This window comes from Hippopotamus amphibius, chromosome 8, assembly GCF_030028045.1.
Source record: "Hippopotamus amphibius kiboko isolate mHipAmp2 chromosome 8, mHipAmp2.hap2, whole genome shotgun sequence".
In the NCBI taxonomy this organism is placed as follows: domain Eukaryota; kingdom Metazoa; phylum Chordata; class Mammalia; order Artiodactyla; family Hippopotamidae; genus Hippopotamus; species Hippopotamus amphibius.
The window spans coordinates 146,952,686-146,967,538 of record NC_080193.1 but is presented as its reverse complement, the minus strand read 5'-3'; the positions used below and the strand labels follow the sequence as shown (position 1 = coordinate 146,967,538).

The following is a 14,853-nucleotide window of genomic DNA, read 5'->3' as shown; positions in this document are numbered from 1 at the left end:
TTTTTTTAATTTTATTTACTTATTTATTATTTTTGGGGGTACACCAAGTTCAATCATCTGTTTTTATACACATATCCCCATATTCCCTCCCTCCCTCGACTCCCCCCCCACCCTCCCTCGAGTCCCCCCCACCCTCCCCGCCCCAGTCCTCTAAGGCATTGTCCATCCTCGAGTTGGACTCCCTTTGTTATACAAGGACACAGCATCTTAAATGAACAGTTTCACAGCACAAAAAAAGGGACTTACTTCGCACTTGTCTAACGATGGGTTTCATGGGTTCAAGCCAGATCTACGGAGGATTTAAGAAAAGATATTGAATCCACTAATTATTTCTCTAACAAGTGGGCTACAAATACAAAAATATTTATAAATAAGAGAGAGATTTAAGGCAGGCGTAGTTTTGGCCCTGCCACACGTGGAATCCTGATAAAACAGACTGAGTGTGGCAGGGCCCACTCTGGGGACCTGGAAGCTCATGACGCCACAGAGCACCCCAGCCACAGAGGCTGCTGCCGCCATGCACAGGACGGGCGCCCAGGACGGCGTGTGTGTGGTGGGGAGGGGATCTGTTTAGACCAAATATTGGGTACCTGCTGCCTTTGTAAACAGCGAGCTGATGAGAGGGCTACTGTGTGACAGGGGTGGATGGGGCTCTATAATGCTGACATGCTTTTTGAATGGATGGGCTCACTTGGTTTCTTTAAAACAGTTCCACCTGTAAATATTAAAGCTCCACGGTTCATCTATGAAGTAAAATGAGGCGTCACCAGTTCAGTAAAGCAGTTTGCTCAAAATCCACTCCTGAAATGATGATGACGCATGATGTACTCTAGTTGCTTCTACAACTTGTGAAGAAAGGATTCCCCTGGCACATGTGCTGGCAGACTGGAAAAAACTGGGGGGAGGTGGTGCCAATTCAGGCTCAGACAGAAGGTGAACATACTCCCTGCTGCTGTGGAGAAAGCGTTTCCACAGCATGGCCTTGATACTGACACCATGCCCTGCTCACACCGTGCGGGAGGCCTTCAGGGGTCTCTGGCCCGGACGCGCCATCGTAAGTGCCCGCACCCCGCCGGAACCGACTTCCAAGAACAGACCAGAAGCACGTACCCAGCAGGACTGGGCGTTCTGAAACTCCAAGCCGAAGTAGTCGCATTCTATCAGGTTCAGGCGCCCCCACACCTGCGTCAGCAACACCTGGCCGTTGCACTTAGGCTGCGATGAGACAGACGAGAAAAAACACGAGGAGGGTTACACGGCTTTAAACAGCAAGGATTTACCAACACTGCGGCCTGAAGACCCTTCCCGCAGGTACAGCTTCACCACGTCTAGCGTCTCGCTGCCCCTTCCCTCCTGACGGGGCCCACAGAGCGTCCCAAAGCCAACAGGTGGGCCTGCGGCTCTTCGTGCTTGGGAACCGACGCCTCCGTAAAGCTGGAAGCCCCTCAGTTTCACGTCCCCAGAGCGTGTGCACTCACGTTTCTTCGTAACTTTAAGGTTATAGAAACCATTTTTAGCCCCAGTACACATTCTATCAAACAATCCCGATAGTCACTAAAAAGCTGAGTCGCACAGTCGTGTCTGCACGAGACCCCCGTGGGTGCCTGGCGGCTGGCGGCCTCTCGCGCCGTGAGAAGAGCACGGACTGGGCAGAGGCCGCGCGGGGCATCTGCCCTCCGCTCTGCTCACAGAGACAGATTCCGGTGGACTAACCACAGAGGAGAACGTTCCTACAGTCTCAGGGTGAGTAAAGTCTCCTAAGCAGAGCACAAAGGAAAGATAGAGAGATTCGATTAAGCAGGAATGAAAAAATAATGAATAGAAAGACACTAAACAAAGTTACACTCTAGAATTGTAATGAAAAAAACTGTAACCTATGTCTCACGCTGCTCTTATGAATTGGGTGAAGAAATACAAACGGCGTTAGGCACACAAAAAGGTGCTCCAGCCCTCCAGGGATAAAATAAAACCGTGAGGTGTCACCTTTCACCCATCAAAGAGGTTATGACGATGCCAAGAGTGAGTGGCGTGGCCGTGGAAGACAGCCATGTCACGCCTGCCGGGAAAATGTGAAACCACTTCCAATCCGAAGTGCAGCCGTGCACCTTTGCCCGGCAACTCCACTCCCACTTCCTCCTACAGGTGATCTAGAACAACTGCACAGCGCTAAACACGCAAGGGCAAACCAGCCAAGAACTGGCAAAACGAGTGATGGTGTATCCATGACTAAAAGTTACGCATCCCTTGAAAAGAACACAGAACTCCGTATGGACCATCATGGAATAAAGTCAAGACCACAGTTCAGTCAAGAAAAAAGGTTTCCATTTCTACACAGTATGATTCCCTCTCATAAAACACACCCTGTATTAACACACAACAGAGACAAGCATGGAAGGCTGTGCACCGCAACTTTAAGGGACTGAACAGGGTGGGGGATGGGGATAAGGACTCCAACCTCAAGTATTAACTTGTCTTAGTTATAAATGTCTAAATGTTTCATCACTAGGCATGTCATTTTTGCAATTAAAATATAACATATGCAAGTGGGGGTGCAGAGGGAAAGGTCTGCTGTTTAACCACCCAGTTTTCCGTCCGTGTGCTCAGCAAGTACTGAGGCTCCTGAGATGAGAACTGTGACTGGAAGGAATAAAAACTTGTGCTTTGTCCTAACAAGGAAGCTCCCACGGAATCACAGCACAACAAGCAACTTGTTAGGACAGAAAGGTGGGTGACAAAGTGACCTCGTACTGAAAATACAATTTGTAGGGAACAGAACACAGGTCTTCTGGGTTACGTTCCTGTGACGTCATCTACCTCAGAGCATCACGGTAGAGCTCCCGGGGGCGGAGCGGGCGCTGAGGAGGTGCTGCAGGCCCCGCGTCACTGCAGGGACCACCCACACCGGGGCTCTCGGACCGACGCGCGATCAAGGCCCCTCTGTGGTTAACGGGTCGGAAATACAGAAATCATGGCGTTTGCTGCAACCCACCCCCCCCTTCTGAATCCAAACGACCCCTGGGTGTCTGGCCGCCCTAGAAGTCCTCTCAAAGACACGTCACCCTCCCTCAGGATGGACCAGGACACCTCCGGCCCCACCCGCTGGTGCCCACCAGGGCTGGGTGCACACCGTCCCGTCCCATCGGCCTCTGGTGGCGGCGTGTCCTCTGAGAACACACCAAGGCATCTCGTCGGCAAGGTCCCCTCGACCTCTGTCAGCTCCACCAAAGGCTGCAGCACGCGGTCCTTGGACAGGCGGGTGCTGGTGGCACTGAGACGGGCTCTCACCCGCAGCCCCCCGCGCTGCTCTGCCACCCGCAGCCCCCTCCTTTATCACCCCGAGGGCGGTCAGGCGGGAGGCGACGCAGCCCTCCCCACGCCCCCACCCCCGGCCGGCCCTCCACCCTCAGTGAGCGCGGCCTGAGCTCCAGGGCCCGCCCCGCGGGACTGTGCGTGCCCACCACGGCGCACGTGCGACACGAGGCCACTCACGACACACCGCCACCCGGCACCACCCACACCCAGGGCAGCGGTGTACACGGGGCACAGAGTACATGAGCGACACACATATCTGCACGTACGTATACATATGTACATACACGCATACTTACGGATACATGGATACACACACATGACACACACAGAAATGGATACACATGCGGACCCACACAGACATGCGGGGATATGCACATATAAATGCTCATGTATGATACACTCATATACACAGACGTGAATGGATAAATATACATGTTTAGCTTCCTGAACTGGAATACATTTTACTAAACTTACAAAGGTTTCCAAGTCAATCACTATCCTATCCTCAGGTAACAAGAAGAATTCTGTATTCTCTGTGTGTCTGGAAATAACGTAATCAACCTCCACAAAACCCATCAGAAACAGGTGCCGTCACAGACCACGTATGCACAGACATTTCCCAAGTCATTTACACGAATCCAAAGTGACAGAGATGGCGGGAGGGGGATCCCTTACATTCGTTTTATGGAAGAGAACCCCTAAACTCCAAACAAGTCCACATATACACACACATCCCCTAATAGAAAAATTCCTACTTATGGATCACAATGAAAATATCCTAAGTAAAATATCAGCAAACACAATCCGGCAAAAACAGAAAGAGTAACACATCACAACCAAGTAAAATTATTTAAAAGAGAGGATAATTTAATATACTATTAGGACATTTAACATTACATCTTATCAATAAAACTGCAAAAAAAAAGGCTATGGTTATCCCCAGAATCTGGGACACTGAGAAGGAACCAGATAAAATTCAATTCTTAATAAGACAGGAAGAGAGATGTGACTCCCTAACATCTAACAAGACGGAGGCGGCTGCCCCCAACAGCACACTCCGTCACTCACTCCAAATGCCGACGTCAAAACAGGAGGAAGCGGGAGGCGGGCTTCCCTGGTGGCGCAGTGGTTTAAGAATCTGCCTACCAATTCAGGGGATGCGGGTTCGAGCCCGGGTCTGGGAAGATCCCACGTGCCAGAGCAACTAAGCCTGTGCACCACAACGACTAAGCCCACATGCTGCAACTACGGAAGCCTGCCCGCCTAAAGCCCATGTTCTGCAACAAGAGAAGCCACCGCAATGAGAAGCCCGCGCACTGCAACAAAGAGTAGCCCCCATTCTCCAAAACTAGAGAAACTAGAGAAAGCCTGCATGCGACAACAAAGACCCAATGCAACCAAAAAAATGGAAAGCAAAAAACTGGAAAAGAGGAATCAGAATGTCATTACGTGCAGATATGATACTTTATTTTGAAAATCCAAAAACACCAACTAGAAAACTATTATCAAAAAGATGAAATTCAGTTAGGTGATGAGGGAAAATTATTATACAGATATCAACAGCCTTTTTGGACTGAGAGGCAGAAACAACCACATTTGTAACAGCAACGAAAAAACTGAAATATCTTGGAATAAAGTTACAATAAAAGAAAGCTTTATGGAGAAAATTTTAAAAACACTGTCAGGAGATAGGACAAGGAGCAGAGGTGGAGGGCACCACCCTCCTGGAGAGAAACACCCGCAGAGACACTGGTCCTCCTTCCATTAACCCAGAGACTCCACGCGCCCCTGATACCAGTACCAAGAGGGCTCTTTAAGGAGCCTGAGTCTGATTCTACAGTTGATATATTTTTTTAAAATGCAAGAATGGTGAAGAAAATTCTGAAAAAGAAAAGAAAGGATGAGCCTTAGCAGACAGTCAAATTGTTGAAAAACTACAGTAATTAAAACATTTGGTACTGGTGCATGTCTACACAGACAACAATGGAACAGAGTAGGAGGTGAAGAAATATACCCAAAACAGGGCTTCCCTGGTGGCAGAGTGGTTAAGAATCCACCTGCCAGTGCAGGGGACATGGGTTCTATTCCTGATCCGGCAAGATCCCACATGCCACGGAGCAACTAAGCCCGTGAGCCACAACTATTGAGCCTGCGTTCTAGAGCCCTTGAGCCACAACTACTGAGCCCATGTGCCACAACTACTGAGGCCCTCGTGCCTAGAGCCCGTGCTCTGCAACAAGAGAAGCCACTGCAATGAGAAGCCCATGCACTGCAACGAAGAGTAGTCCCTGCTCACCGCAACTAGAGAAAGCCTGTGCAGAGCAATGAAGACCCAACACAGCCAATCAATCAATCAATAAGAAAAGAAGGAAACACACCCAAAACATAAAACAGTGGAGTCTGGTAACTGACATTTCAAATCAATCAGTGAGAGGAAAACAGATTATTCAATAAATATTAGTAGGTACCCATCTGGAAAAAACTAGGTTGTACCCTTATCTCACGTAATAATTTCAAGATGAATAAAATATCTAAACACAAAAACATCTGCCCATCAACGTACTGCAGTGAGATAAATCTGTTTTGTACTCTGCGTGGGGAGGAGGCCATTTTCAGTTCACTCCAGCAGCTAAAATTCATCATAGGAGGTCTGAGAGACGGAACACAAAAATAAAAACCTCTGCACAGAAAGAAACACTATAAAGTCAAAAGACTTCTTCAAAGACAAACAGAGGAAAAACGTTTATAGCTCATACCACAGACAAAGGGCTAATTTCTTTAAAACATGCCAAATTGCAACTGAATAGAAAAATGGGCAAAAGGACAGGCTGTTCACAAAAACAGAAACCTAAAAGATGTTTAAACACATGATTAGAGAGATGTCAATCAGAACTGCACTAAGGTACCCTTTTTCGTCTATCAGATGGGCAGAACTCAGAGAGTCTGAAAGCGCTGAGTCAGGGAGCGCAGGAAACAGGCACCCCCACATGGGGCCGTGGGAGCACGCTGGGACCACCTCTGTGGAGCCCACGATGGAGCTACCTACCAAAATTTAAATGTCCACACCATGTTCTTAAAACCCCACTTTAAAAAAGTATTTCAGGGAATTCCCTGGCGGTCCAGTGGTCTCACTGCCATGGCCCCGTCCAATCCTGCATGCCGTGTGGCTCGGCCGAAAAAAAAAAAAAAAAGTAATTCACAGGCGCAAAGCCGTGCATCTAGAAGAATATTTGTCACAATAGTGCTTCTGACAGCAGACAGTTAACTATACCCTAAATCTGCGACACGGGACGGGCTGCTAAACGGCGGCAAATCCAGCAACACTTGAGGCGGGCAGACGACGCTGCTCTCTCTGCACTAAAGTGAAAAGCCTGCCAAGGCCGACTGTTCAGAGAAAAGAGCTGGGTGAGGAACAACGCACACCACGCGCGGGGGTACATACAGACACACGCCTGCAGACACACGTGTAGGTAATGCAGGTAAACGCACAGACTCACGGAAGGGGCACCGTTAACTAGGAATGGTTGTTGGTTCCAGAGAATCAAACCGTGTGACACAAAAAGCACTTCACCACAAAAAAATGGCTGATAAAATGACCACCTGAAAACCAGAAACTTCTGTACATCAGAAGACACTGTTAGGATAGGAAAACAGCAAGTCACAAACTGGAAGATACTTGCAGTACAAAAGTCCAGCACAGATCATGAAGCCAACATATACTTAAAGATCTACAAATCATAAGGAAAAGGTAGACAATCCAATTAAACAGAAGTGGCAAAAACACGTGAAGAGGCACTTTCAAAAGAGCACGTCTAAATGCCCAAGGAGCAATAAGAAAAGCTGCACCATGTGGCACCAGGGACACACCCTCAGCCAGAACCGGTGGGGCCGCAGGTCCGCACAGTCCCCTGCGGAAGCGACGCGCAGACGCTACTACAGCCACACACACAGGCGCCCAGCACCCAACAGTCCCAGCCCCGGGCACACTCAACAGAAACGTCTGTTTATGTGCAACAAAGACACGTTCACGAATGTTCACAGCAGCTTTATTTATAGGCAAGAACTGACAAGAGCAGAAACATCAAAGAGGACAGAGAAGTCACACACGGTTGATTGACCCAGGGGTGGAAAAAAGAAATCGCTGCTTCGTGCAGCAATACTGACACACGTCAGCGCACACACTGTGTGAACATCCGTAACAAAGCGAGGATCCGGCAAAACCATTTTCTGGTTCCAAAGACCAAACAGCAGCTATTTGGGGCTGTAAATGGCCGGGAGGCACGAGGGAGCCTGTGGTCCATCTCCATGGCGGCGGGCGCACGTGCACACACGCCGGGTCACCAAGCGGCACAAGGAGGGGCTGCGCACCTCGCTGTTTAAGTGACACCCAGGATGAACGTCACCAAAAGGAAAAGAAGAGGTCAAACAGCCTCGGGAGTTCCGGAAAACTGGCCCTTCACCTTCCACACGCATCCTTCTAGAGACGCTCCGAGGCCTCAACGGCGGCCCGATGGCGTCAGGGCGCACAGGGCACGAGGCACCAGCTTCCGCCTCTGGATGACCCCGCCTGGGACGAGTTCCCAGCCTTTGGCCAAAACACCGTTGCTGAAATCCTCCCCTGATCTATCTCCTGCAGACACAGTCCAGCTGGTCAAGGGCCCAGAACAGAACCCCGCCCCCGCCCCGCAAAAGTCCAAGACCAGCTTGGCGCTCCACGTGGAACGGACTCACCAGAGCCCACGACCGTGCAAATGCAGGGACCTGGGTCTCAGGACGTGGGTCCCCCGACAGCGCAACGCTCTCGCACAGGCCAGCCCACCCGCTTATAAACCATCGTCACTCCACACGCTCCACACGAGAGACAGAGACTTTTCTTAGGCTGCAGGTTTTGGGAGAGCGGAAACCGTGTTTTGAATTTTGTTTAGTAATCAATAACTCACCACACATGTAGAGACTTTGAACAGAATGAGCTCTCCTTGGGGACAAAATGCGGGGTTTTGTTTTTTTTTTTAATATTTATTTATTTATTCAGGCTGTGTTGGGTCTTCGTTGCTGCGCGTGGGCTTTCTCTAGTTGTGGAGAGTGGGGGCCACTCTTCGTTGTGGTGCGTGGGCTTCTCATTGTGGGGGCTTCTCTTGTTGCGGAACATGGGCTCTCGGCACACGGGCTTCGGTAGTTGCAGCACGTGGGCTCAGGAGTTGTGGCTCGCGGGCTATATAGCGTGCAGGCTCAGTAGTTGTGGTGCACGGACTTAGTTGCTCCACAGCATGTGGGCTCCACCTGGACCAGGGCTCGAACCCGTGTCCCCTGCATTGGCAGGTGGATTCTTTTTTTTTTTTAATAAATTTATTTATTTTATGTATTTATTGGCTGCGTTGGGTCTTCGTTGTTTTCTCTCGTTGCTGTGAGCGGGGCTACTCCTCACTGTGGTGTGCAGGCTCATTGCCGTGGCTTCTCTTGTTGTGGAGCACGGGCCCTAGGCGCATGGGCTTCAGTAGTTGCGGCACATGGCTCAACAGCTGTGGCTCACGGGCTCCAGAGCACAGGTTCAATAGTTGTGGCACACGGGCTTAGCTGCTCCGTGGCATGTGGAATCTTCCCAGAGCAGGGCTTGAACCCGTGTCCCCTGCACTGGCAGGCGGATTCTTAACCACTGCGCCACCAGGGAAGCCCTGCTAGGCGGTTCTTGATTCTTAAATTGTAAAAGAGCATCAGGAGGTTCTCTGGCACACAGAGCCATTTACATGACAGGCACTCACATGTCTGTTAATGAAGAGATCACGTAATAACTGGGAAAACCCCTTCCGTTATGACCATATAGACTGAAGTCCAACCCAATGTCATTTATTGAAAGATGGGAGAGTCCACCATGAACAAGAGGGCCAGGAACGGGTGAGGTCCATGCAGGCCCACAAGGATCGGAGGCAGAATCACAGTCTCTGCCGCTCCCGGCTGCCCTTGGGCCTCTGTCCCTGCAGGGACATAGACACACAGGTCCTGGGCGTGTGAAGAAGTTTAGGAAGATGTTGACCAGTTATTTTCCAAACCCAAAGAAGACAAAACTAGAAGAAACAGTTTGATCAACAGTTTTCGTTTCAGCTAAATATAAGGAGGCACTGATGGTCAAGATGAAGAAAGGCGAAGCAATCGGTGTGCTGCCCCATCGACTCCAGAAAGGCAGAGATGGGGCCCGACCAAGCTTGGGCACCCCCTGCTCGACATGGGCCAGACACCAGGGATTTTCTCCAGATACCTTCAGGCGCCTTGGTTTCATCACAAGGAACAAGCTGCATTGTGTGGCTCTAATAGCACAAGACCTTGAGTTGGAATCCCGGCTCTCCGCTTGGTGGTTATGCTGGGCTTGCATTTTCCTCACTTGAAAAATAAATACAATTCTTAGCTGGAAAGGGTTTTCTGGGGATGTCAGGAAACCACAATGAACACGCCCCTCAGGACGCTGGGCACAAGCTGGGTGTGCTGTCTGCACACACACACACCAGTGTCGACATTGCACAAAACATCTTCCAACCGTGCGCAGAGAGGGCTCCCACCCCCGAGGACCGTCTGTCCAGGCCTGCATGTTCATCAAGTGTGCAGTCTCCTCCTGACACGTCTAGAAAGAGGCGCTTGTTGCGTGTGCCTGGAGTGGAAAGGGAAGCAGACGGGCGGTGCGCCCCGGACACCGCGTGGGGAGCGTGTTTCTCGCAGGCAGCCAGCGGTTCCTTCCTCCTGCCAGCACCCATGCAAACACACGGAAATGGACTGTCTCTTCTATAGTGTATTTTAAGAGTGTTTTCAACATTACCTGACAAGATAACTTCCCACAGGTCCACTCCTCCTAATTTCTACAGGAGCATCACAGCCAGACTTAGCTCATGAAGCTGGGCAGCTCTATTCCAGGTTCCTTCTGTCTGTCACACGTCCATCTCTGCCCTCTCACGTCTCCCAGACTCATTACCCTCTGTTCCTAAAAACGCAGACACTGACCACCAGTTGGACTGCAGTCCCCCGGTCTGCGCCCACAGGGGCGGACGGTCAGAGGGAACGGGAGAGACCGACTTCAGGGCCCAAACCAGGTGGGGCTTCAAACACCGGGTGGGAGGAGACACGGCATCAGCAGCGTAACTGACACACAGGATACAGGTTACGAATGTTTTGTTCAGTGTTTCTAGGCTTCCACTTGGTCACAACGGCACAGCTCTTCTCCAGGCTTAGACATAAAGCGTATTGTTAAAAATTTACATCGACAAAAGTACCATTAAAGATTTTTGTCTGGATGGAAATGGGCTACAGAAGCTTAGCTAACAAAGTACTTCTTTATTCTCTGTCTTAGCAGTGTGGGAAATTCTTCTTGGGAAAGCGTGACTTCGTCCTTCAACTAGTCTGTTCCATGTGCCCGTTTACAGCTCATCTGCCAAACGACAGCTCCTCCATCTCCGCTCCCGTTACGGAAACTCACATCTCCACTGTCAGCTTCAGGGCTTAAGATTTTTCTTGTCTAATAATGTCTAATAATTAGATCACCCCCAAATTTCTTTATGTAATATTATACTGTGCAATGAAGACAATCTTGCGAGCTCAGAGGACACTGTGGCCCCATTCATTCTAGACGCTCTGAAAGGTCACCCGCATTTCTGATGGGCATTTCACTTGCACCCTGGCGCACACTCAAGTCTGAGGCTCTCACATAGTTCTCAAATGCTGTATAACCAGAGAGCCACTCCCTCCTGCACGGAAAATCACATGAGTTGTGTCAAGTTGCAGGACATGAAGACATCACTGCGACGTCTGCTTATCAGGGAGGGGACCGCGTGTCCTCAGAGATCACCTCGACCACAGGACACGGGCACACACGAGTGAGCTCACGCATATGTGGACCTGATGGTGCCCCAGCCCCTTCTACAGTAGCTGCTCTGAAACTACTCAAGGAAGCAGGACAGCTGAAAACCCCCACATCTGAACCTGTCCACACGGGCGAGCTGGTCACCTCTTTACTGCCGCTCTGCTCCAAGCCCGCCCCTCCTTGCCTGCTCTGTGACCCTGGGATGGGCGCTGCAGACGTTTCTCTCTGACCAGCTAGGGAGCAGCACAGGAAGACAGGGCCTCTTTCCCTGCTTCTGGGCTCTGGGCTCAGGGCTCACAGCGGCTGGCGTGTGCGGGAGGCCCAGCGGTGACTCTCCCGCACGCCCTGGTCCCGCGGCTGGGCAGCTCCTGCCTGCAGCCTGTTCCTGGGGCCCTCGGTCTGAGTCCCGGGCTTGGGGGGAGCCAGCAGCTCACTGCATGTCCTGCTCCGCAGCCTGCAGCGCTCCCCGCCCGACTTCATAGTTAATCTCTGTCACTAGTTAATAATTTTCACGTTTCCCAGTTCAAATGGCGGGTGGATCCTGTCTCCGACTGGACCCCGAGTAACTCAGGGTGCAGACCGTGGACAAGGCCCGTGGCATGCACAGCCGAGAAAGGAGAGGTCTAAAATTGGGCGGGTGGCGGGGGGGAGCCAAATCCACAGCGAGCCTCTTACAATTTGTCCAAATGCAAACTGTTAGCACAAGTGTCACGGCAGCAGAAGCTCACGACCAGGTGAGGCTTAGGTGTGGAGGAGTGAGCGCTAAGCAGATACTCAGGGGCTTCCTCCACGGCGCGGGGGTTAAGAATCCGCCTGCCCGTGCAGGCGACACAGGTTTGATCCCTGCTCTGCGAAGATCCCACAGGCCTCGGAGCAACTAAGTCCACGCACCACAACCACTGAGCCTGCGCTCTAGAGCCCGTGAGCCACAACAAGAGAAGCCACTGCAATGAGAAGCCCGCGCACCCCAACAAAGAGTAGCCCCTGATCATGAAACTAGAGAAAGCCTGCGTGCAACACTGAAGACCCAGCACAGCCAAAAATTACATAAATAAAGAAGTAAATTATAAAGAGCAGAACCCCACTCAGACATCTGTCCTGCAGGTTCCTACTCGAGCTCCCAGCCGCCTCCCGGCAGCTCTCACAGGTGGAGGGAGGGGTACCCGTCTGGGAGTCAGAATCGGGGACACGTGTCCTACTGGGACCCCACGGGTGCGGAAGGGCTGAGGTGTGAGCACAGAAGGACAGGGACGAGAACCCCGCTCCCGACTCGCCCTGATGAAAGACCATCCCGTCTCCTCCCAGCAGAGCAAGGGTGCCGCACGCCAGGACCCTTACACAGCTCACGTCCCAGGGCAGCACCCAAGGACGCAACCTGCTATTTCTTTTTTTTTTAATAAATTTATTTATTTATTTTTAAGGAACCTCCAAACTGTTTTCCATAGTGGCTGTACCAACTTACATTCCCACCAATTGTTTATTTATTTATTGGCTGCGCGGGGTCTTCGTTGCTGCACACCAGCTTTCTCTTGTTGCGGAGAGCAGGGGCTCCTCATCACGGTGGCTTCTCTTGTCGCGGAGCATGGGCTCCAGGCGCACAGGCTTCAGTAGCTGTGGCACATGGGCTCAGCAGTTGTGACTCATGGGCTCTAGAGCACAGGCTCAATAGTTGTGGCGCATGGGCTTAGTTGTTCTGTGGCATGTGGGATCTTCCTGGCCCAGGGATCGAACCCGTGTCCCCTGCATTGGCAGGCGGATTCTTAACCACTGCGCCACCAGGGAAGCCCCTGACCTGCTATTTCTGACAAGTTTTAGTAGCTGGGCGATCTACCCACTGTTTTTTTTTTATTCCTTGTCTTTAACGCAGCACCAGGGAGAAATAAAACGGAGGGTGCATCCTCGCACAGCAGCGAATCTCCGAGAGCAGCCAGTCTCCTGGGTGGTTCCCTTTCTTCCTCGACCACAGTGTCTGCTGGCCTGCCTGTCCTGACGGGCGCGCACTTGTGGAGGCTCTGCCTGCTCCCCAGCCAGGGCCCTGCTCACCCCCGCGGCCCCTCAGAGGGGAGACCTGCCCGCAAGATCAAACTGTGCCTTTAAAAAGGGTCAGTGGAACCAACGCGGATCAGTCTGAAACTTCATTTGCAAAAATACACGGACAACCAGGAATGAGCAGATGGTTAACACCAAGCTCCTGACACCGAGGTGCCGACCTGGAAAGCAGAGGGATGAATTCCTGATGAGCACTGCAGACGTGGCGCCCAAAACCAAGCAACTTCTTTAAAAGAAAAGAAGATCCTCAAGAAGGTCAAAATGGAAAAGGTCCATGTATTCATAAAATGAGGAGATTTTGAAAAAAAGAAAAACAGCAACTAAAGCATACAAGGGAGGAAAAGAAAGGTAACTCCAGAAATGAAAGGTCAGCAGGATGCCTGAACTGAACCAGTGCCTGCCTCACCGAGGACAACTCACTGAGGTGGTCCTCTCCTTCAGATGCCGGAATTCTCAGAGGAATTCCCGGGGGTGGGGTGACACGGGGCGGGGGGGGGGGTGACTGCGGAGGACGGCCGTGTACACGGTCATTCCCTCACTCTCTTGCTGGGATCACGGAAAATCAAGAAAGGAAATAAACAGAAATGTAAAGTCCATTTTCAGCAAAACTAGAACACTGCTAAACCCTGAATCACAGCGTGGTGGGAGGAGGGTGGCCTCAGCAGAGCACCAGAGGGCACGGACTAGACTGGAGGGTGCTCGCAGGGAGGGGAGGGGGGAGAGGGAGAGGAGGGAGGAGGGGGGAGGGGAGGGGGAGGGGAGGGAGGGGGGAGGGGGAGGGGAGGGGAGGGGGGAGAGGGAGAGGAGGGAGGAGGGGGAGGGGAGGGAGGAGGGGGAGGGGAGGGAGGGCGGAGGGGGGAGGGGAGGGGGCGGGGCAGGGGGGGGAGGGGGGGCCATCCCAAGCAGGGGTGGGAAGTGGAGGGAAGAAACGCAAAGCTAAGCCCCCGGGCTTCCACCCTGAGCTCCAGCCATGTTTCCTTCACTGCCCTCTGCCAGAAGCACGAGGGACAGTTGCAAATAAGCAGTTATGACATTTTAGTAAACACCATCCTAAAACGCCAGTGAATAATACACGTTCTCTAAACCAAATCTTTTCTTTTAATCTTTAGCTATTCATTGAAGGCCAAAAAAAAAAAAAAAAAAAAAATCAGTTTCTCTTGACATTTGATCCTGGCATTTAAAACTCATCTTTAAAGATCATGTTTTTCAGAAACACAGAGTGACATTTATTGACTTTGTCTTTAGTAGCACGCAGGCATTTCCCCCCTAATTAGTGGAGCTTCTCAGGGAACATACAATCTGGTTCTATCACAAGTTGGTACTTCTAGTAGACAAATGTAAGTGCAAATGGAACAGAGATTCAATTATATTAGGACTTTACATATATTACTGTATTTAGTCTCTAAGAAAAAAGTGCAATGTAAAAATAGTAAATATTTTTGTACCTGGATTCAACATAAATACGCTACAACTGTGATTTAAGTTTTGAAACATAAGAAAGTGGGTGGAGAATGCAAAAGGGAGGATGATGTGACCACATGAATAAAACAATGAACTGCAACCGTAATTAGAATTTTATTGTGCTTGAGAATTTGCAATTATTTTTATAATTATACTGGAAAGGAGAAAAGAAAAGACCTTTCTGGCCT

The 14,853-nt window shown here is 50.8% G+C and overlaps 1 protein-coding gene across 17 annotated transcripts in view; it reads right to left on the bottom strand.

The window, feature by feature from the left end:
• FARP2 (FERM, ARH/RhoGEF and pleckstrin domain protein 2) overlaps nt 1-14,853 on the bottom strand; it is an 84,193-nt gene that overhangs the window by 45,769 nt on the left and 23,571 nt on the right. For all 17 annotated transcript variants that reach the window (XR_009055129.1, XR_009055131.1, XR_009055130.1 and 14 more), the window contains exons 3-4: nt 1,111-1,215; nt 247-289 (exon numbers count right to left, since the gene is read on the bottom strand). Coding sequence is in view for 11 of the 17 variants with exons in the window: in XM_057746005.1 (XP_057601988.1) it covers nt 247-289; nt 1,111-1,215 (148 nt within the window). In the remaining 6 variants the exon portion in view is untranslated. The remainder of the gene's footprint in view (nt 1-246; nt 290-1,110; nt 1,216-14,853) is intronic.